Source organism: Vitis riparia, chromosome 18, assembly GCF_004353265.1.
Source record: "Vitis riparia cultivar Riparia Gloire de Montpellier isolate 1030 chromosome 18, EGFV_Vit.rip_1.0, whole genome shotgun sequence".
In the NCBI taxonomy this organism is placed as follows: Eukaryota; Viridiplantae; Streptophyta; class Magnoliopsida; order Vitales; family Vitaceae; genus Vitis; species Vitis riparia.
In genome coordinates, this window is record NC_048448.1 from 10,947,959 (window position 1) to 10,970,850 (window position 22,892).

The following is a 22,892-nucleotide window of genomic DNA, read 5'->3' on the forward strand; positions in this document are numbered from 1 at the left end:
ATTTGAACATGATCAAGGTGTGCAACAGGCGGGAAATTCCTTGCCATGATTATAACAATGGTGAATTGAGAAACAAAGAATAATCATATTCTGTGGTATGTTTAAGATCATTTCATAAGGTCCAAGCCGTATATGCAAATTGAGCATAAGTATGCAGTATGCCAGTATGTGAGAAAGAAAAGCTTGAGAACAAGGATATGTTTATTCGATTCCAGATGAATCAAAATCCAAGGAGTGATTTCCTTTCTTTTCATTCCCTAAGACTAATTTAAAACAACTGACTAAAAGGTTATGGGATCCACTCATTTTGAGGAATCCTATTCTTCGGTCTCATTCGGTTTCTTTACAAATAAAAAATTGCCAAAAATACTCTCAAGAGAATAATGCATCTAAAAGTTTATTTATTTATTTATTTGGTTTAATATTATTTTTTTAATAAATGAGAATATTCATATATTCGATGTGCGGGGTTGTAACGTATAAGAGGTAAATTAACGAATGATATGTTATATCTATTTTTATTTTATTTATGAAAATATTAAAAAAAATTGTTATAAACAATATTAAAATTATATTCTTAATAATTCTTCATAATTAATAAATATATAATTATTTTTAATTCAAATTTCATTTAATATTGATTTTAGGAAGCGTTTTATAAAGAAAACTATTTCCAAAAAAAAGCACTCTTTTAAAAACAGGTTAAAAGTACGGGTGGTTTTACAATTTACTTAAAATTAAAATTAGTCACGGCTTTCTCAGACGACGTGGGAAGAATGGGCCCGTTATTCTATTTAAAAGCTGGGCCATGACCCGGCCTTTAGTCATTGCGTATGACTTACAGCCCCGTAACGGTACGAGGGTAACGGCCTTTTGTGAATGAAACCCTAGCGGGAAAAGACCATCTAGGGTATTGCTTTTGGCTATTGCAATTCTTCTGTTGTTGGGCGGTAGAGAAAGATGGATGCCAATGCTTCTTCCTTCAAGGTATGTTTGGTAATCGGAAAATCCTTGCTTTCCTTCCCCTGTTGAATTGTAAGAATAAGGTGTTTGATTGCCGGGAAAACTTGCAACTGACTATCATCAGGATTTCTATAATTATCGTTATATTCTCATGAAAAGTTTCGATTCGTTCGAGCAATGATCTTCTACTTTTCTTTTTGGTGGCAAATCACTATGATGTCTGGCATTCGGATGATGAGAAAACGGATAAAATAACAAAGTGACTGATGCGCTTCCTTCTTTTAAATTTTTTTATTATTTGTTGTTCAAAAATACCAATCAACCCAACCAGAGCATTGAAGTAGTGGAGCTTCTTCGTTTATCTCATCATAAGAAAATAACAGAGGATTTTGATATGATCAGGACACCTCTGATTTTCTATTTCCTCTTTCTCTGTATGATGGGCTATTAGGAGACTGAAATCTCTACAATCTTCTACCACCTTCCTTCAAACCTGTCTCCTAATCCCCAATTGATATGGTCCATGGATAAATGTTTCATTTTAAGCATAGTCTAATGGGGCCTAAAAGCTAAATTCTATGGAAAAGACTCCGTTGTAATGGGCTGGAACTGGTTTAATAAGACTATATAAAGAGTTTGAATTTGGATTGGATGTTTTCTACCCTAGTGCTTATTAACTCAGTCTAGTCTCCCATGTGTGGCTTCATGGCTAAATAGGTTCTGTGGTTTTTATTTATTTTAATAGGGAAAAGCAGTTGTATTAAGTGCCTAATGTAGAGCACACAGAAGTATCCATGATGTAGGCAAAGCACCAAGGCCAAAAACGAAGAGGGATACACAAAAAACAACAACCTCGTCTCATTTGCAACCCAACCAAACAATAAAATCAAATAATGCCAAGAAGTTAAACCTAAATGCAACCTAACCCAATCCAAGAACATATACATAAAGGACTGAATCGTCAAAGGCGCTCTGATTTCTCTTATTCCAAAGGGTTAAAAATAAGCACAAAGGAGCTGCTCTCCATGTCTTCTTCCTTTTCTTCCCTACAAATGTTTCATGCTAGCTAAGAAGGGCATCATTGACTGAAGGTGGCATCACCCATTGAACACCAAATAGAGCAAAAATAAGCTGCCAAAGAATGACTGCTTTGGGCAATGAAGGAGGGTATGATTTGTTGATTCCTCCTCTCCTTTACACAAATAACACCTACTCGATAAACATCAACCTCTCCTTTTTAGTTGATCCAGAGTTAAAATTCTTCCTCACAATGCTTCTCAATCAGAAAAGCTAACCCTCCTTGGGACCCAAGGGTTTCACATTGTGCCTAAAGAGAACACCTTCAGTCTGCAAATTGCTAGGTAGGGATGAATAATAGTATTTAACAGTAAAGATGCCTACCTTTCACACCTGCCAAACCATGACAGCCTCAAAAACCCCTTCTAATTGCGTGCCCTTGCAACAATCTAAAAAATGCTCCCGCCTCTCTTATCTCCCAATCATTATTTTGTCGTGTGAACATTAGGTTCCAGTAACCAGCTTCCCCTAACTGCTCCCACGTTTGGTCTACTCAGGCATCTTTAGCAGAGGCTATGGAGAACAACTCTAAGAAAGTCTCCTCCAAGTAATCCTTACCACACCACCTGTCTTTCCACAATCTCACTCTCCTACCGTTTCCTATCCTAAATTCAATCCTTTTGTTAAACTCATTCCAATTGTTCCTGAAAGCTTTCCATTGGCCTACGCCATAACCTTTCCTTGAAACTCCAGAGCATCAATCCCCCTCTTCCTCCCTATACTTCCCTGCAATAAATGGGTTCTATGATTATGCCTACCATGATCTATAGCCTTCTTTCGCTTACCTCTTCTTTTAGTTTTCAGTGATTTTTTATTGTTCAGTTTCCATCTATGTGCCCATTGGATTGCGTCATTCTTGAATTTATAATCTTAATAAATTTGGTGAAGATGTGAACCAAATAGTCTTAATAAAAAAGGAATGAAAATTTGCCAAATAGTCATTTACTATGTATTCATAATATAGGATCAAGTGCATAGCTGTTCAATCACAATTTAAAAAAAAGGATCCATGACAACACTCTCCTCTTTTTTTTTTTTTTGATCAGTATGACAACACTCTCCTCTTAATCTTCCTCCTCATGTATGCTTGTAATTAGTTTATGAAGGAGGGACAACTGTAGACAACCTTCCATCATTTACTTATTTGGGGGGTCTTTGTGACCAAGAGCACACTCCTATACATGTCATTGGAAGAGTGAAACGTCCTTAGTTTGACAGGTCTAGACCCAATCTAAAATCTCCAAATGATGGCAGCCTGAATGACCAAACATGACTCATGTAATTTGGAGAGATGTGTCAACTATAATTGTGTGGCTTTGCACATACTAATGCAAGACTGCCTGTACCACTTCATGTAATTTGAGACAGTTGGAAGGATGACAAACTGGGACATTATACTCTGCATCTTGTGAGATGGTTGTTGTTCCATTGATTCCAAATACTATATATGGTTTGGATTGTTGATTGGTTATCATGTGCTTTGACATTAATTAAGCTGTGTAGCAACAAATATGTAACATGTTTTAAAACTTTGTCACATATGGGTGATCAAAGTTTGAAATCATCATCAAGGAAGAATGGCTTTTTTCATGGCTGTTGGAGTGCTTTTGCATGGACTAATCTAGTTGTTTTAGAAGGCTGTGATGAAAACTTGTTTTCTTAAATAAAGAGTTTACTCCAATGACCCCTTTTAAACTTCACCCATATTGTAAATATTTCATGCTTCTCAAAAGATGTTACTCTAAGACTTAAAATTCTTATTTTCATTTTTATATACAGGAGCATAGTCTGGAAATGTAGCATTCATGTTTGATTTGTACATTTATCAAAAGGGATTAAGGCAAAGCAGTTCTTTTATCTTCATTAAAGTTGCTTTCCTAATGCAAGGGTGTACATAATTAAGACATCTGAAACGTTGTTTGCTTTTTATTTGGGTTTATATTTGAACTCTTACAAATTAATTTCAATTTGAACTTGAAGTGGAGATGAAATTATTGTTTGGGCATGCATAGTACTAAGTAAGAGGTGCAAAGTGTTGGATATGATATTTTATGCTGTCCTCTTCTTGTGGTGCAGATAATATTAGGATCAGCCTCAGTTGCGCGCAGAAAAATACTAGCTGAGATGGGATATGAATTCACAGTTATGGTAATTTTCCTACCTGTCTTAGGCAGTGTATTGTGTTGATTCTGTTGAACCATAAAGTTTAACTCCAAATTTTTTTTTTAGACTGCAGACATAGATGAAAAAGGCATCCGAAAAGAAAAGCCTGAGGAGTTGGTAATGGCTATTGCAGAGGCAAAGGTAGGCCCTTCCCATGGATATCTATTTATGTTTCAATTGTATTGAGATTCCAGCTCTAGAATGTAGTTTTCTTGTTACTCGGAAGATATGCAAATTTTCATGCTAGAGAAAAGTGCATAGGTTATAACTCAAAGATGTTTCGAAATCAGTTTTTTGAAGTGGAGAGAAAGGCTTTCCAGGTAAAGTTTGAAGGCTTCAATGGGGGAACGTGGATTTCAATAACAGAGAGAAGTCGAGGTTTTGGAGAGGAGGAGTTGGGTTGGTTGTTGGAGCATTTGAAGAAAGCTGTGGATTTGGAGGCTGCCAGGGGTTTCATTCGAAAGATGAGGGGCAAGACTAGGACTCATCTGATGGAGATTTGTTTTAATAGCAGAGGGAGATATATAAAAATTACAGAAATCGTTGCAAAGAGAAAACCTTTAGTTCTAGTTGTTCCTGAGGGTGTTAAAGGCTATGGGTGGGAAAACCTTATGAAGGCGATTGTTTCAGTCCAATACTGGTATGTTCAAGTTGAAAGAGCCTCGAAGGAGAAGCTAAAAGAGCCTCAAGTGAGCAAGGGAATGTACAGAGGAGAGCGGTCCTATGCTGATGTGGTTGCAGAGAAAGGACCTAGGAACGGTGCATTGATGCCAGTTGGAAAATGGGCAAGAGTTGTAGTTTGTGAAAGCAAAGGAAAAATACAAGACTGGTGTGATGTAGGAAAAGCTATAGCGAGAAGGATGGGTATGAAAGGAATGATGTCTGTAACCCCTATTTCTGCTTACAAGGGATGCTTTTTTGTGGATTCTGCAAGGAGAGCTCAATGGATTCAAGATCAAGGGAGCTTAACAGTGAGAGGAGAGGTTATTGCTCTGAGGAGATGGTCGCCAAAAGAGAACTCAGATATTAATGGAAAATTTAGACGGGGGTGGTTGGAACTAAGAGGCCTTCCCTTTCATCTGTGGGATGAGGTGCAACTGAGATACATTTTGCAGAAGTGGGGGAAGGTAACGAAGGTGGCGAGGGAATCGCTGAAGCTTGTTGACTTGTCGAAGGTAAAATTGTGGGTGGAGATGCTTCCAAATGTCGTGCTTCCAGCGCTACTAGAGGTAGAAGATGGAGATTGGTCATTCACGGTTGCAGTTACAGTCATCAAAGAAGATGACGGAGAAGACTTTCTCAGGCCTGAGTCAAATCGCAGCAAGGACGAGTTGAGTTCAGCGGGAGGTTGCGTTCTTCAGAAGCCACAGATCGCTGAGGGGCTACGAGCTACTGCTAGGGACAATGAGTGCCACAGCTGGAGGCCTCGTCATTGTTCCCATTCTCGTTCGCAAGATTCAAAATCGTCCAAAGTGGAGAAAGGAAAGGGAAGGAGTATGTTGGGCCCAACGGCGGGAAGCAATGTCGGGCCAACAAAACCAGACACTTCTTTTAAAGCCCGTTCTAATTGGGCCCAATTTGGGGCGAAGGGTTTTGGGCCCCTAGTGGGTCCAGTCCACGAAGGTTCTTCTAATGGTGGCCCAGCAGTGCCTTTGTCTTCAAAGCTCCTACGCCCAGGGTCCTCTGCAGAGGAGATAATGTCGACAGATCATTCTCAAGAGTCGTCAAAGCTAAAAGGCTCCTCGGTGTCACAGGATGCTTCAAATGACCCTCCCCATGAGCTTATATAGGAGGAGGGAAGCTTCTGGAGACTCTTGGAGCCATCTACACTAAGCCATTGATGAGAAAAGTGTGGAAGGTTCTAGAAATGTCTAGAGATGTCCACACATCTCTACACTATGGAGGAAGGCATGGGAGGAGTCCAAGGCTTTCTAGAGACTTCTAGGAATCTCTTGTATATTCTTGTACATGGGGTTGTACATAGAATAGGGTAGGATGTTCTAGAATATTCTTGATTTGTAAGGAACCCTCCAATGTTCTAGATAGTTCCATTGGTGCCTATAAATAGGTGAGACCCTCATTTGGCCAAGGTACCACCCAAATCACTTCCTAACCAAGCAAGTGAGCTTCCAAGCACTTGTAAAGGCTTCTTTGAGTAATAAAGAGCTTCTATTCTTTAAGGAGTTGCCTACCAAGCTTCTTAAGCTTTTGTGTCGCGAGTATCTTAGCCTAGTAAGCTAAGCATTGGAGAACAAGGCTGACTTAGCAAGATCAAGCGTCTTGGCTTGTCTAAGTGTTGCACGAGCTTAGTAAACGACTAAGTCCGTGACATCAGTCTTTAGAAGGCGCAAAGCAAGAAGTTGGCCGCTGAGATTAAAGGAGGTGTCTTCTGCCCCGAAGCGTAACCTAGAAAGGGGTGGCTCATCGGAGGCAAATCGAGACACTTTTCGGGGCAAATCTCTCTCCAGTAAGAGCGATCTTTCTCCTGGTTCAGAAACATCCAAAGATTTTACCTGCGAGACAGAGGGAGACGAGGGGATTTCGCGATGCAATTTGGTAAATAAGGTGCGTCGTCCTTTCTCAGCTTTATCCGAGCAGGGTCTTCCTTTGGTTGGGGCTTTTGAGCCAAAATTTCTTCTCGACTCCTTTGTTTCTTTTGTTCATCCTTCTCGTTGCCAGCCTTTTTCTTCGTTTCCGTTGGAGTCAAGCTTTGCCTTTCAACGTGGTTCCTTTTTTATTTCTCCTGTTGTGGATCTCAGTCGTCATGGTGGTGCGTCCTGTTCTGAAGGTGTGGCGTTTCCCCTAGAAACCTCTAACCGAAAATTTAAAGACCGGCCTTTTCTTAGGGAAACACTCAGTAACCCAGAGGAGCATTGTGTCTCAGGCAAGGCTTCGTCCCCAGAGCCAGAACCTTCCACCCTCCCGTTGGAAGGTTTTCAGGTTGAGGGACTCACGCCTAGGAAGATGGTCAAGGTTCAGTCAGTTTTGGAGAGGTTGAGGATTAGAATCGTCAGAGATAATGGAAAAGGTGTGGAAGTAGAGAACAAGAGTACTCTCTCTGCGGATAGGGTTTATTTCAGAAGAAAGAGGAAAAATGACTCTGGAACCTGAGGAGAGGATTAGATTTTGTTGCTGATTGTGTCGGGTTGTTTTTGTTTACATGAAGATCTTAAGTTGGAATACAAGAGGATTAGGTTGCAGGAAGAAAAGAAGGACTGTAAGAAGGTTTTTAAGTACTCAAAATCCAGATGTTGTGATGCTTTAGGAAACAAAGAGAGTAATTTGGGACAGGAGGTTTGTGAGCAGTGTTTGGAAAGGCAGAAGTTTGGAGTGGGCTGCTCTTCCTACTTGTGGGGCTTCGGGGGGGATTGTGATTTTGTGGGATTCAATTAAGTTCAAGTATACAGAGAAGGTGTTAGGATCTTTCTCTGTAACTGTAAAGTTGAACTCTGATGAGGAAGGGTCTTTTTGGTTAACCTCAGTGTATGGTCCGAATAAGCCTTTGTGGAGGAAGGACTTTTGGTTGGAGCTTCAAGACTTGTATGGTCTGACTTTCCCAAGGTGGTGTGTAGGAGGGGATTTTAATGTTATTAGGAGGATATCTGAGAAGATGTGTGATTCTAGGTTAACAGTCAACATGAGGTGTTTTGATGAGTTTATAAGGGAGAGTGGTTTGTTGGATCCCTTTATAAGGAATGCAGCTTTTACATGGTCAAACATGCAAGTGGATCCTATTTGCAAGAGATTGGATAGGTTTTTGTTTTCTTTTGAGTGAGATTCTTTTTTCTCTCAAAGTTTTCAAGAGGCCCTTCCTAGATGGACCTCTGATCATAGCCCAATTTGTTTGGAAACCAATCCTTTAAAATGGGGGCCGACTTCTTTTAGGTTTGAGAATATGTGGTTGCTCCATCCTGAGTTTAAAGAGAAGTTTAGAGATTGGTGGCAAGAGTGTACGGTTGAAAGTTGGAAAGGTCACAAGTTCATGAGGAAATTAAAGTTTGTTAAATCAAAGTTGAAAGAGTGGAATATAGTGGCCTTTGGAGATTTAAGAGAGAGGAAAAAGCACATTCTTTCGAACTTAGGCAAAATTGATCTAATTGAACAAGAAGGGAATTTAAATCTTGATCTGGTATCGGAAAGGACCTTAAGAAGGAAGGAACTAGAGGATTTGTTATTAAAGGAAGAGGTTCAATGGAGACAAAAATCTAGGGTTAAGTGGATTAAAAAAGAGGATTGCAACTCTAAGTTCTTCCACAGAGTGGCCACTGGAAGAAGAAGCAGGAAGTTCATTAAGTCTCTGATTTCTGAGAGGGGGGAGACTTTAAGTAACATAGAGGTTATTTCTGAGGAGATTGTAAATTTCTTTGGGAAACTCTATTCCAAACCTGAAGGTGATTCTTGGAGGATTGAAAGAATTGATTGGGCCCCAATTTCTGGAGAGAGTGCAGTTTGGCTGGATAGACCGTTTTCTAAAGAGGAGGTTCGAATGGCAGTTTTCCAATTGAATAAGGAAAAGGCCTCTGGCCCTGATGGCTTTACTATAGCAGTTTATCAAGAGTGTTGGGATGTGATAAAAGAGGATTTTATGAGGGTGTTTCTTGAGTTCCACACTAAGGGGGAATAAATCAAAGTACAAATGCGACATTCATTGCTATGGTGCCTAAGAAATGCCAAACTTTTAAAATCTCAGATTATAAACCTATTAGCTTGGTTACAAGTTTATATAAGATAATTGTTAAGGTCTTATCAAGGCGTTTACGCAAAGTTCTTCATGAAACAATCTTTGGCTCTCAAGGAGCCTTTGTGGAAGGGAGACACATTTTGGATGCTATGTTGATAGCCAATGAAGTGGTGGATGAGAAAAGAAGGTCAGGGGTAGTCTTCAAAATCGATTTTGAGAAGGCCTATGATCATGTGGATTGGGGCTTTTTAAATCATGTGCTACAAAGGAAGGGGTTCAGCCAGAAATGGAGATCTTGGATAAGGGGTGGTTTGTCTTCATCAAGTTTTGCAATCCTAGTTAATGGGAACGCAAAGGGTTGGGTTAAGGCCTCTAGAGGTTTGAGACAAGGAGACCCCCTTTCTCCTTTCCTTTTTACTCTAGTGGCAGATGTTCTAAGTAGGTCGATGATCAGAGCAGAGGAAACTGGGATAACTGAGGGTTTCTTTGTGGGGAGGGATAGGACTAGAGTGTCTTTGTTACAGTTTGTTGATGACACCATCTTTTTCTCTAAAGCCTCTATGAAACATTTTCAAAACCTCAAGATTATCCTTTTGGTTTTTGGGCAAGTATCTGGTTTAAAAATTAACTTAGAAAAAAACACCATTTCAGGTATTAACACTAGGCAGGAGTTGTTGTCTAGTTTGACATCGGTTTTGGATTGCAGAGTGTCAGAGTGACCTTTGTCTTATTTAGGCCTTCCTTTGGGAGGGAACCCAAAGACAATAGGCTTTTGGGATCCGGTGGTTGAGAGAATTTCGAGAAGGCTGGATGGTTGGAAAAAGCCTTTTTGTCTTTGGGAGGGAGGATTACTTTAATTCAGTCTTGTCCGTCTCTCATCCCTAGCTACTTCCTCTCCCTCTTTAAAATCCCAGTATCAATAGCTTCAAAGATTGAGAAGATGCAAAGGGATTTTCTTTGGTTTGGGTGGGGGAAGAGAAGAAAGATCATCTTATCAGATGGGAGGTTGTTAGTAGACCAAAGGAGTTGGGAGGTTTGGGCTTTGGGAAGACTTCTATGAGAGATATGGCTCTCTTAGGGAAATGACTTTGGAGGTTCCCTAGAGAAAGGAGTGGTCTTTGGCATAAGGTTATTGCGAGTATATATGGGACACATCCTAATGGATGGGACGCAAACATGGTGGTTAGATGGTCACACAGATGTCCTTGGAAGGCTATTGCTCAAGTTTTCCAAGAGTTTTCCCCTTTTGTCCGCTTAGTGGTGGGCAATGGGGAGAGAATTTGTTTCTGGGAAGATCTTTGGTGGGGTAATCAAACTTTGTGTTCTCAATTTGCTGATCTTTACAGAGTTATTTCTGTGAAAAACCTCATTGTCTCAAATGTCCTTGGCAATTCCTTTCCATTGTCTTGGAATTTTAACTTTCGCCGCAATCTTACGGATTCAGAAATTGATTTCTTTCAGAGATTAATGTCCTCCCTTAGTTCTGTGTTTTTCTCTCCTTCTTCATCAGATTCAAGAGCGTGGTCTTTGTCTTCGTCGGGATTGTTTTCAGTGAAATCTTTTTTCTTGGCCTTGTCAAAAGTCTCAAATCCTATATTGTTCCTTCCGGCCAAGTTCTTATGGAGTTCAAAAGTCCTTTCAAAGGTTAAGGTTCTCGCTTGGTTAGTAGCACATGGGAAGGTAAACACCAATGACAAGTTGCAATTGAGAAAACCCTACAAAGCCCTCTGTCCTCAATGGTGCATTCTTTGCAAAGGAAATGGAGAGTCGATTGACCACCTTTTTCTTCATTGTCCCGTTACCATTGGACTCTAGCACAGGTTGTTCAATCTAGTAGGGTTGGTTTGGGTCCCTCCAAGGAGTCTTGAGGACATGTTGGTTATTAAGAGGCAAGACACTTTGGCAAATTGCTTGCCTTACTTTGATTTGGATGGTGTGGCAAGAGAGAAACAATAGGATCTTTGAGGATAAAGGGAGAACAGAAGAGATGGTATGGGATTTGATTCGGTTTTATTCTTCTCTATGGGCTTCTTGTACTGAAGCTTTTAGAGGAGTTCCTCTAAATGTTTTACAACTCAATTGGATTGCGGTTTGCGTTTTAAAAGTTTGAAGATTGATGGGGTTTCTCTTTGTTTTTAGAGTTTTATTGTTGGGAGTTTTCTCCTTTGTTCAATTTGTGTAGGAAGGATCTCTCATCCTTCCCTTGGTTTTTTCTCTTTCTTTTATTTCTTTTATCTCTCCTGTATCTGTTCTTATATTAATATATTCTTCTTCGTTTCTGATAAAAAAAAAAAGGTGCATAGGTTTATATATCCAATTATATCTTGTGGAAGCCATATAATATATGAAACCTCTTGTGATGCATTGTTACCTCCATATCAAATGTCTCAATTAGTTTTGAGTGCTTAAACCTGGTTAGCCTTTTTAGCATTTGTATAGAGGGATTTTAGGTACTATCCTGATTTGCTTTATTTTTTCAGATATTTCCCATCTTGCATGTAATTTGCATGTTTTCTCTGCATGCCTTCAGTCTGTGACATGGCTAGAGGGTTGGGTTAAGTCCTATACATTAATCGAGTGTAATTTATATCTCAGGCAGATGCCATCATATCAAAGCTTCAAACTATCGATAATCGGGAGAAGGATGCCAAACCAACAATTTTGGTTGCTGCTGACACAGTATGTCTTGTTCCCTTTTATTGATGCTCCATCTTTAAAAGAGTGAGTCTATTGCTACTTAAAACCATCTGCATACCAAGGATATGATGGGTGTTTAAAGAAAATCCTTGGGCATGTTTAGTTATTTTCTCAGGAATTTGGAATCAAAGGAAAATGGGGAAAATGGTGATAAAGACTTGTTCGAACATGTGCTTTGAAAAAAAAAAAAATTAAATTTTCTTTTCTGAAAATGATCCATTTTCTGGGAGCATTAAAATGAATTTTTTTCCCCTGGTCTCTTTTTTTGTATTCTGTTTAAGAATTAAATGATTGAAAATGGCATGGTTTTGTTTCTTGGGAACAGGTTTTTGAGATGACTTACCAGAAATGGAATGAAATGTGCCCTTAAATGTTTTAAGGTTCCAACACAAGGGATTCTACAGTCCATGAATTTTAAACAATCAAATTCTCTACTGTTTCTCTTTCATTAATTAGTTTGGGTACAGTCTCTTCTATTAATTTAAGCGTAAAATGGTTGGCTGGATTGTTGTATAGCTCAAATCCATTTAACCCAGTATTGGTCACCATTTCCTTTCTCCTGGGAAATAACCTTGAAAGATGCATGTAGGACAAATATATATACCTGGGATTCAGAATAAAACAATTGTTTTGTTTCCCAAGTTTGGGTGTGCACAGATGCATGTATTGACTCCCCTTATCAATTGAATTATTGTTGTTAATTCCTGAAAGATTGAATGCACAACTAAAATTTCATTTCTCTTGGTATTTTAGACATATGTTTTCCATATTTATTTTCTTGTTGGGTAGTCAAAAAACAATATGCTCCAAAAGATGGGCATGATTGAAGTGGATGAGTAGCAACACAATAAAAGGCAGTATAAGAAATGAGTACTAAGAAGCTGTTTCTAATACCCATCCTGGAAAAGGCAAGAGAGAGTATCACGAGGTCTGCTAATGTGCAAGACCATGGATGCATAAATGAGGACTGATTTGGTTCAAGTAGAAGGTGCTGCAAGGACAAGAGAAAGTGACAAAAATGGTGTCTCATGGTGTGAAAAGACGGTACAGTAAATGATTTAATTGGAATATATCCTTGAGAGTTTAATAACAAAAAGGATTTGTGAAGTAATGCCTAGTAATTGGAATATAGCACTTGGTTGTTTAGGTGTATTTACTTGTTGGGTTGCATCTGCTGAAAGCCAAAAGACCATATTGATTTAAGGTTTCATTTATAAGCTTATCATAATATTAGTTTCAAACAAGCTGTTGCATGCATAGAGATATTATTCGAGGTGTTAGCTGCATTTGTTTTTCTCCCCTGTTCATACACTACAATCATTTTCATAGTTTCTTTTAATTTTGTTGTTTTATTACTTAGGTACATTAGCTGATGGAAACTTCTTCTCAGGCAGAAGCCATCTTACCGAAGCTCCCTGTTGGTCATTACAAAATGGATGCTGAGCCAACACTTTTAATTACATCTGACCAAGTATAGATTAATTCCTTTTTAGTTGCATATTCCTACTTTTAGTCAATTCCCTTCTTAGATATCTTTAGGTGTATGAGTTAGCAAAAGTGGTCTGTTTTATTGATAACCAGTTTGTCTCTTTTTTAAATGCTGCCTCATCTAAAGATGGATTTGTGATCTCCTTTTCATTAAGTGGAAAGTCTTGAAATGGTTACTGCTTTTTGTTGTGTCCCAGCATTTGTGCTAGTAAAACAGCAAGGAAATAAATGTAATGTTAAGATATAGCAGGTCTTTCTCCTATGGCTGGGTTTAGTTCCTTGTTTGCAGGAGAAAATCAAAGAAAAAAAATTAGGAGATCAGGAGCTCTCCATGCTCCATTTGCAGAACCTTAGCAGAACTTTCTCCTGCTTGTTTGCAGGAGCTTTCCCTACCTGAATGGTCATGTACAAATGCATTAATTGTCAATGTTGAAGGGGGTATGTTTTTATGCATAGATCTTCCAGCAATGCACCTGAACAGTCACAAAAGTTTACATACCTGTACATGTGTATATAGTTCACCATGCCTCAAGCTTTATATCCCCTTAGAACGATGAAGTGTTTACATGAACAACTACACAATTGTGTTATGGCTTACAACTTTTGGGCATCTGCTCCATTCCTCATTTCCAGATTTTTAACTACCCATATCTACTCCAAACTAATCTAGAATTACTGAATATTGTAATTTTATTTTGTGTCTTATTTTGACCAAAGTTATGAAAGTGGAAACCGCCTAACTTTCTCTTAGTATAGACCTAAAGTGTTTTTTTTTTTCTAGCCTCAATGAAAAGACACCTATCCTAAGTATTTTATGTTGTATAGGCTAGAACCCTGGTTGATTTAACATATTGCTGTTTGTGAGAGGCAGTTAAAAGGTTTCCCTTTGTAAGAAGATACACTCTTGAGAAAGTAAAAGTTCTTTTGGTTTATGTACAAAAAAAAAAAAAAAGTAAATAAGAACTAATTCCAATATCTGTTTTACTCATCTTTTTTTCTTGATACATGTTATTAATATTTTATATTGTAATGGGAATCACTAATAGAGAGTTTGAAACGGAGGGAATGCAACAGGAAAGAGAATGCATAGCATGTTCTAATAAACTTTGAATGTTTAAAGAACTATTAATAGCCCAACTGCTTTGGTTTCATATGTATAAGTATGCGGATAAGTCTTTTTAGACTTCCTTTTTGTCTTTTTGAATTACTTGTTTGGTATCATATCTGTCAAAATTGCCATATGATAGACATTTGCATGGGAGTTAAAATTTGGAACGAAGCACTATGGCATTTAGTGTACATGTAGCAAGCTGTCTCCCACATTTTGTTTTATTCTTTTGACAAAACCTTTTCCTAAATTTTATGGGTTTTTGCTTTCACCTATACATTTTCCAGGACCAAATACTGACTATTTATTGCCCCTGATGTACCACTATAAATCTTCACTGTCTAGATGACTTGGGAAAATTTTAAGTGGTCCCCCTGCATTTAGTGATTCATTTTTTGTTAAAAAATTTAAGTGGTACACTATCCCGTCTTTCCATGCATGAGTTGTGAAAGTTCCTCCTTTCTTGCTTATAATAACGTAGTATCCATTTTTTATCAAAAACTTAAGTGATACAACTTCCATTATTATTAATGTTGTTGTCATCATCCTTGTTGTTGCTGATAATCATCATAATGATGATGATGATGATGATGATGATGATGATTATTAAATCTATGACATTTCATGCATTTTGTATCCTCAAAGATAGATGAGTGATGGGACATTTTTGTAGATATTGTTAGGAATCAAGCATAAATTTGATATTGTTATTATTATTGCAAATGCTTTGAGTCAGTGCTGGGATGTAGGGCTATGATTTCAATGCCTAGGTATCTATGACATTTCACACATTTTTGTATCCTCAAGCATAAATAGGTGATGGGACATTTTTATAGATATTGTTTGGCATCTTCACTTATTCTTGTGAGGAGTGAAGTTTACCTGTTGTATCTGACTTTTGAACTTAAATGCATCGAGGTGGTGGTCTATGAAGGTATGGTCAGGGAAAAACCATCCAGCAAGGAAGAAGCCCGCCAATTCATCAAAGGTTTGCCAGATTTTTTATGCTCCATATCATTCTGTCTCATCATCTTTCAGAAATAAATAAATAAATAAATTCCTTGCTGTTTTCCTGTTTTTGTGGTTCTGGTTTGTGGTTGCAGATTACTCTGGTGGACACGCTGCAACAGTGGGATCTGTTATCATTACAAACCTTAAGACAGGATTCAGAAAAGGAGGGTGGGATAAAGTGGAGGTACTATCCTTTCTCTTATGTTCTCTTCTTTAAATCAATGATTAGCTAGAGGAGCAAAGATTTTGAACCATCTTAACTGCTTACCAAGTTACATGACATAGAGGCTTGTAACAAGTTATTAAGGTGCATGTCTTTCTTCAGTGAATCCTCCATGGATGGAGGAAGATGCTGGTTTGGCATTGAATTGAAATGCTTTTTAGATTTCAATAGAGCTGGTTGAAGAAAAGGCAGTAGGAAAGGTTGTGGAGAGGGGATGTTTTCCTCTTGGATAAGTTTTGGCTAGAGGGACCTTGCTTTGTTGCTGGAGGGTGTGGAAGCTTGCTGTGAGGGAAAAACCCAAAAGCCCTTTAGCCCTTTAGGATGATTTGGAAAGGAGGAAGGAATTATAAACTGGAACTTTGCAGCAACATGGTAGGTAGATTCTTTCTATGTTCAGTGTTATCAGTAGAGAAGAAAAGTTTTTCTTTAGTTTTCCCACAAGGCAGGGGCTTCCCAAGAGGATGGAAGACTCAAGCCAACAAATTGAGGAGTATTGAAGTTGTTCCACTACACAAGCACATGGAGGCGCCCCTAGTGGCTGTTCAGCAGTTAGGGAGAATGACAATGGAGTCTCTCATAAGGGAGTCCTTTTTTTTTTTTGTGTAATCTTTGGCCATGGCCCAATTTTTTTGTAGCTCATGGCCCCTCTTCGGTTGTAGATTTTGTGGATTGGATGAGGTCTAGTTGAGGGGTGCTTTTTTTTGTGTTTTTCTTTGTTTTTTGAAGGTGCTTTAGGCGCCCGTTGTATACTCCATGTATACTTCGAAATGCTTTTTTGACGCTTTTTTAATACACTCTTTATTTACTCTTAAAAAAAATAAGGGAGTTTCATATGCAGAGGTGGTGAACATAGGTCAGAAGGAGGTGAGTGACGTGGTTTGTATTTAGTTTTGCATGGAGGAGCTTAAGAAAAATTTGGAAACCTTGAAATTTGCCTTATGGGTAGATGGGGAGCTTTTACAGACCAGGTGCCCAACTTAGGTCCTGTGAGAAGTTGGGCTTGATACAATTGGTGGCTGAAAGGAAACCTCCATTTGGCCTTGCTGGGAGGTTCCCTCATCTTTGAGTTTGAAAGCATCATTGAAACTGAAAGGGTGTGGCATACGGGTAACAAAATTTTTACAGGAAAGAGATTGCAATTGGATTGGTGCAGCTAGAAGCTGGATGTTTCAAGAAAGGAATATTTGCCAGAGAAGCTTGGGCAAGAGCAGTGGGGTTACCATTGTATTTGTGGGGAAATGAGATTTTTAAAAGGTTGAGTGACACTTGTGGGGGAGTTGTGGCGGTGAACAAGGATACACCACCTGCAATGGGCAAAGATTTTTGTTAGATTCAATTGGAGAAGGTGCTTGAGATTTTGCATTGTAGTTGAGTGACCCGTTATCACCATTCAGCTATGGTGGGGCGATCCTGCCCATGGATGACAGTGGTAGCTACAAAGTAAAGTATCAGAGATTTAAAGTTTAGGGATGAAAGGGATGGGAGGCAATGTTTTGGTGGGAGAGTGGAGAAGGATGATGCAAAGTGTGTCAAAAGGGGCATATGGAAGAGACAATATCTTTCCAAATGAGGGAGACTTGGTTAAAATACATGTCCAGCTTACCAATTTACTTCATGTTTGTTGTTTGTCATCTGAAAAGAAGTGAGTTTAAAATTCAAACAAATTCTAAGAAACTTTTGCTGGGGGCGGGCTGCATCAATGAAACACCTCATCTAGTTAATTAGTCCATACATTAGAAATTTCTATACTCTAAACAAGGCTCTCCTTGGCAAGTGGAGTTGAAGATTCACTACTAAGAGAGAATCCCTATGTAAAGGTGTTCTAGCACAAAAGTTTAGGGAAGAAGTCAGGGGATGATGCTCAAAGGGTGTGAGGGATGGTTATGGGGTGAGTGTGCAGAAGGCTATTAGAAATGGATGAAAGTCCTTTATGGATAAATCATGTCATAGTTGGCAATGGAAGAAGACTCAAATTTTAGACAGATGGATGGTGTGGAGACTTATATTTAGAATAGTCCTTCCTAACATTACTTTCTATAGCTAGCTAGCGACAAAGATTCATGGGAAATATAAATGTGGAAGCAAGGTTGGGAGGGAGGTTGATGGAGTCCTCACCTCTCAAGACAACATGATTAAGAGATTGAAGGAGTGACAACCTTTGTATAGAATCTATAGAAGAGTTCAATCACAAATTAGGAGGATGGCAGAATGGGGTGGATGGAATCCAACTCTGGCAAGTTTTCATTTAAATCCTTCTACGACTCCTTAGTTCAAGAAAGAAGAGGGCCTTTTCCTACAAACATCATTTGGAATCCCCGAGTACCTGTGTAGGTGGGATTCTTTGCATGGGAAGCAACATGGGAATAGATTTTAACAATTGATTAGCTTAAAAGGAGGAGATGGGTAATGCTAAATAAATGTTATATGTGCAACGGGTGGGTCATTTGCTACTCCATTGCCCTGAAGCATGCATTATGTGGCAATTGGTTTTCTCTTTGTTTGGTGTGGCTTAGGTGATACAAGTAAGAGAAAATCTCTTGAGTTAGCTTGGATCTTTCGTGAGAAAGAAACGAAAAAAAAAAAAAGCTTGCAAGAGCACCCCAATATGTCTTTTTTAGACGCCGTGGAAGAAAAGAAACAAGAGGTCTTTTAAAGACTTAGAACAGTTGGAACATACACTTAAAGCTTCTTTTATGAGTGCTTTTTTAGAATGAGTTAGAGCGTACATAAATGATTATTCTTTGACAATGATGGGTTTTGTTGATTGGCTTGGCTCTAAGGAGTTGGGGTTTGTTTTTTGTTACTCTCTCCTCTTCAAGCCTTTTTTTTTTTTTGCGCCAATTATATATATCATGTGTACTTTGTTGTGTCATTTATTTAGGTGGTATTAATACATATACTCTATTTGCCTAACAAAAAATGACATCAATGTTTTATGAAAAGGAAAAACTGAAAGACCTTTTGTGTGCACTCAATCATATGATTTCCCACAGGTGTGTCGGATATCTTATCTTATGAAAGTATATGATGGCACCACCTAGCTTGTTGCTAATCTGATGCTTTCTAATGCTGAAGTGGCTAACCGTGTTTTCATGGCCACTTTGATTTGCAGAATAGAGTTATGGAAATATGTTAATCATTACTAGAATGGAAAAAGTTAGGAATCAAAATGATAAAATCATAAAATTCTTTTCCATTCCCATTTTAGTATTTGTTTTATGTGAGAATAGAAATTAAGGGTTTGTTAGATAATTGTTCTTGAAAATAGTTTTCTAACTTAGAAAATATGTTTGACAAAATTGAATAGAAAATAATTTTTCATAATTTGTTTTAAAAACATGCTATTTTTTAGAACAAGTTTAAGATGTTTTTAGTTGTTTTTTTTAATGTTCTAAGCAACAATTGGAAAAATGGAGAATATTGTGGAAATTTTTCACTATATACAATACCTTCATGGAAAATAATATGAGAGAATGGTTTCATATTTGAGTTCTTAGATAGAATTTTGTTCATAAAAACCATTTTTAAGAATTGTTTTCTAAGAATTGTTTTAATGTGGGTGGTGTGGCGGGAAAGGAATGCAAGGATTTTTGAGGATAAAGCAAGGAATTCAGGTTATCTTTGGGATTCTATTCGTTTTTTGGCTTCTCTATGGGCTTTTTGTTCTAAGGTTTTTAAGGGGACACCTCTTAACGTGTTACAACTTGATTGGTTAGCGGTGTGTAAATAGGCCGTTAGTCTTTTTCTCGTTGTATTTCTTATATTTGATTACTTGTAGTCTTGTTTTTCTTTGGTGGGAGGATTTCTCATCCTTCTAATTGTATCTTCTTTTTATCAATATATTCCGTTATCGTTTCCTATCAAAAAAAAAAAAAAAAAGAATTGTTTTAAAAACAATCGAACAAGGCTCACGTAAATTTGAATGTAAATATGATTTCCAATATATCCTTTCAAACCCATCTATACCATATACGAAATCTCTAAATTTCTACATAAACTTATAAAATAAAATAAATAATTATTGTATAGTTTCTTTTCCATAAAATAAATCAAATAGTTGAAGATAAAAATAGTAATCATCCATATGCAAGTCCCCCTGGAGAATCTTGGAGGTTAGAAGGTTTAGATTGGTCACCCATTTCAGTAAAGAATGCTTCCAGGTTGGAATGTGCCTTTATTGAGGAAGAGATTCGTCAAGCCATTTTTCAGATAGATAAGGATAAAGCCCCTGGCCCTAATGGTTTCACTGTTGTTGTGTTCCAAGAGTGTGGGGATGTGATTTTGGAGGATCTAATGAGGGTGTTCTCAGAGTTACATAGAAGTGAGGTAGTTAATCAGAGCACGAATGCTACCTTCATTGCCTTAATGCCCAAAAAGAGTCAGACCAAAAGGATATCTGATTTTAGTTCTTTCAGCTTGGTCACTTGTTTGTATAAGGTCATAGCCAAAGTCTTATCAGCGCAGTTACAAGATGGTCTGAATGAAACTATCCATATCATACAGGGAGCTTTTGTTTAGAGAAGACAAATATTAGATGTCGTGCAGATAGCCAATGAGATAGTGGATGAAAAAAGATGATCTGGGTGGAAGGGGTAGTTTTCAAGATTGATTTTGAAAAGACTCATGACCACGTGGATTGGGGTTTTTAGACCATGTACTTGAAATGAAGGGGTTCAATTCTAGATGGACTTGTATGAGAGGTTGTTTATCCTCCATCTCTTTTGCAGTTATAGTAAATGGCTTCTCAATAGGGAGTCAACTTCCTTCTCAATAGGCAAACCCAAGAACTCATTGAAGGAGATGAACTTCTTAAAGCCACATAGGCGCAGTTCCCGTCGGGCTCCTCATCTTTCCCGCCCACCAAGTTTGTCAATGGGCAGCCCTTTCTTGATTCAACCTCATTATCACACGAGACTGGGTTCGTATTCTTGTCAACGAAAGGAGGACTCACTGGTAAGTCCAGACCCAAACCCTTACTGAGAGACAAAAGAGAAAGCCCACAACCCTCAATGGCTTTCATAAAAACATACTTATATTTCATAAAATAAAGAAGAGACTGGGTTCGTATTCTTGTCAATGGAAGGACTCACTGGTAAGTCCAGATCCAAACCCTTACTGAGAGACAAAAGAGAAAGCCCACAACCCTCAGCGGCTTTCATAAAACATAACCTCCATTATTATGTACTACTTCCTATGTCAGGAATTTAAATCTTTGGAAAATTATGGTGTGCAGTGCCCAGGAAAGAAAGTCAACTTCAATTTTTAATATTCATAACTCCATTACTATATACTACTTCCTAGTCAGGAATTTAAATCTTTAGAAAATTATGGTGGGGAAGATCTCTTAAGTGGAAACCATGGGATTGTTTTTATTTCATCATATGCATGTCACGTGTACCAACCTAAAATAGTCAACTGTTCTTTGCTAATAAATAGTGTTGATAACATTAAGAGGAGTGGGGGGGAATGGGGCAACCAAAGTACAGGTGAAGTAAATGATTTTAAAGTTTCTCCTTTTTTGTATAATGATATGAGAAATCAAAGAAGAACAAAAAAAAATAAAAAAATAAAGGTTGGGGTTGCAGGGAAGGAAAGAAAAGATCAATCCTTGGCAATGATACCAAGGTTCTTAGGTAATCAAACTTAGGTTTCCTAAGCAATTACACTGATGAAGAAGACAATCACTCTCTTAGAAGGAAGCATGATAAATAATGAAACTTTTATCAAAATTCTTGTTCTTTGTATGGATTCTTATGGACTCTTTTCCTTGCTAAGACAATTTTCCTAATTCCTTATATTTCCTTACAAGAAAGCCAAAAAATATAAGAAAGGAATATTATTTATAAGTAAAAGGAAATGGAGCTTTTCCAAACAGAACAAAAATAAAAGAAATAGAAACTTAATAAGAAGTAAACCACTACCTAAAGTAGAAACTTGATAAAATACTGGACTAAAACTATGAAATGCTAGAGTTACTATTCCTGTTGAATTTTTTCTCTTTTCTTTCGTAAGTCATATTGTTTCTCATCAGAAAAAAAAGTAACCTAGAACCAAAACTTACCCCCACAACAGAGGTTAATATCTCAGTTCCTGGACTGGTAAAAAATAGTGTAAATGGTGATAATAATCTACTTACAACGATGGATATGAGGGCTAAACAAGCTCTATAAGCTTCCAACCCAATACTTTTGACATCCTCAAAACTTCTCTCATCTTTCCACAGTTACAATTCTCACATTATGGAAACTATGGAATTGCCTGCCAAATTTTCCATTATCATCTGTCCACAAACTTATTATGCCAGCTAACTGTCAGCTTCAAGGATTTTAGAACATTTCAATGGACATGGAGAAAGGTAAGGGGCCCAGAGGTTCCCACCAACCAAGCGATGGGGCATCTAACGATCCACAGTCTCACCATTCTCTTTACACACAGAGGCATTGATTTGGAATGACATTGCTTATTATAACAAGCTGATATATGGTTTGCTTATTATAACAAGCTGATCTATGGTATTATTGAAGCTATAATATATACTATAGCTCAGATTTGTATCTGGATGTGGAAGATTGTTTTGCAGTCATGCTTGCAAGTTAGTCTTTCAGTTGAAAGGCTATTCATTTGACTTGAGGATTACATAATGTATACGGTTTTATCTAATTGTCCATTTATTGTAAAACTGATTCTTCCGTGGTGTTGCCCTGCAGATTTATTTCCATGAGATTCCAGATGAGATGATTGACAAACTGGTAAAGAAAAAATAAGTTTTATTTTCCATTTCATTCATTATTCCTTTGTTGCTTGATAAGCTGACAGTTATTGTGTATTCTTTTCCTTTTTATTGTTTCCTTGTTCAGATAGAGGAGGGTACTGTGCTGTACGTTGCTGGTGGACTAATAATAGAACACCCTTTGATACTACCCTTCATTAAGGAAGTGGTTGGTTTTCTAATCTCTGCTTGATCCTGAATGGCAATGCAAAATCATTAAAATAATATTCGCACATCTATTGGAACGCATAATGCAAGAATAAACAAGTATATATTCCATTGGAGCACCAAGTGGGGATCATTATACCAATCAATATAATTTAGTTGCTGATGCATATTCATATTAATTGCCACATTTCAATAGATCTTGCAATAGATTGCCATTGCCTGAGACCATTGGAAGTTCATAATTGTACTGCTCTGCAGGTGGGAACAACGGACAGTGTCATGGGACTTCCCAAAGCGCTCACGGAAAGACTCATAAAGGAGGCCCTCTAGCTGTCTTAGCTGGTGTCGTCTGCAAGATATGTACCTGATCAGGACACATTGTTTTCCTCATGTTATTTTAGTCTGTCAGATCATGCCTCTTCATACTCTATTATTATTATTAGTAGTAGTAGTAGTAGAAGAGACTACGAAATAGGATATTTCAACCTCCATTGAAAGATGAACTACTGCAATTTTTAAATCCAAACTTGAGTTTTGGGTCAAA

General features: G+C 37.9%; 1 protein-coding gene across 2 annotated transcripts; it reads left to right on the forward strand.

The window, feature by feature from the left end:
• The first annotated feature begins 858 nt into the window (after positions 1 to 858).
• Positions 859 to 22,892, forward strand: LOC117906614 (7-methyl-GTP pyrophosphatase). 2 transcript variants are annotated; one of them, XM_034819715.1, is made up of 10 exons: positions 859 to 987; positions 4,117 to 4,188; positions 4,270 to 4,344; positions 11,480 to 11,563; positions 12,972 to 13,052; positions 15,096 to 15,165; positions 15,281 to 15,372; positions 22,119 to 22,160; positions 22,269 to 22,349; positions 22,607 to 22,892. In XM_034819715.1, the coding sequence occupies exons 1-10, from the start codon at positions 961 to 963 to the stop codon at positions 22,676 to 22,678; spliced, it is 696 nt and encodes a 231-aa protein (XP_034675606.1). In that variant the 5' UTR covers positions 859 to 960; the 3' UTR covers positions 22,679 to 22,892. The 2 variants fall into 2 exon arrangements, with proteins under 2 accessions (XP_034675606.1, XP_034675607.1); XM_034819716.1 differs by lacking the exon at positions 12,972 to 13,052.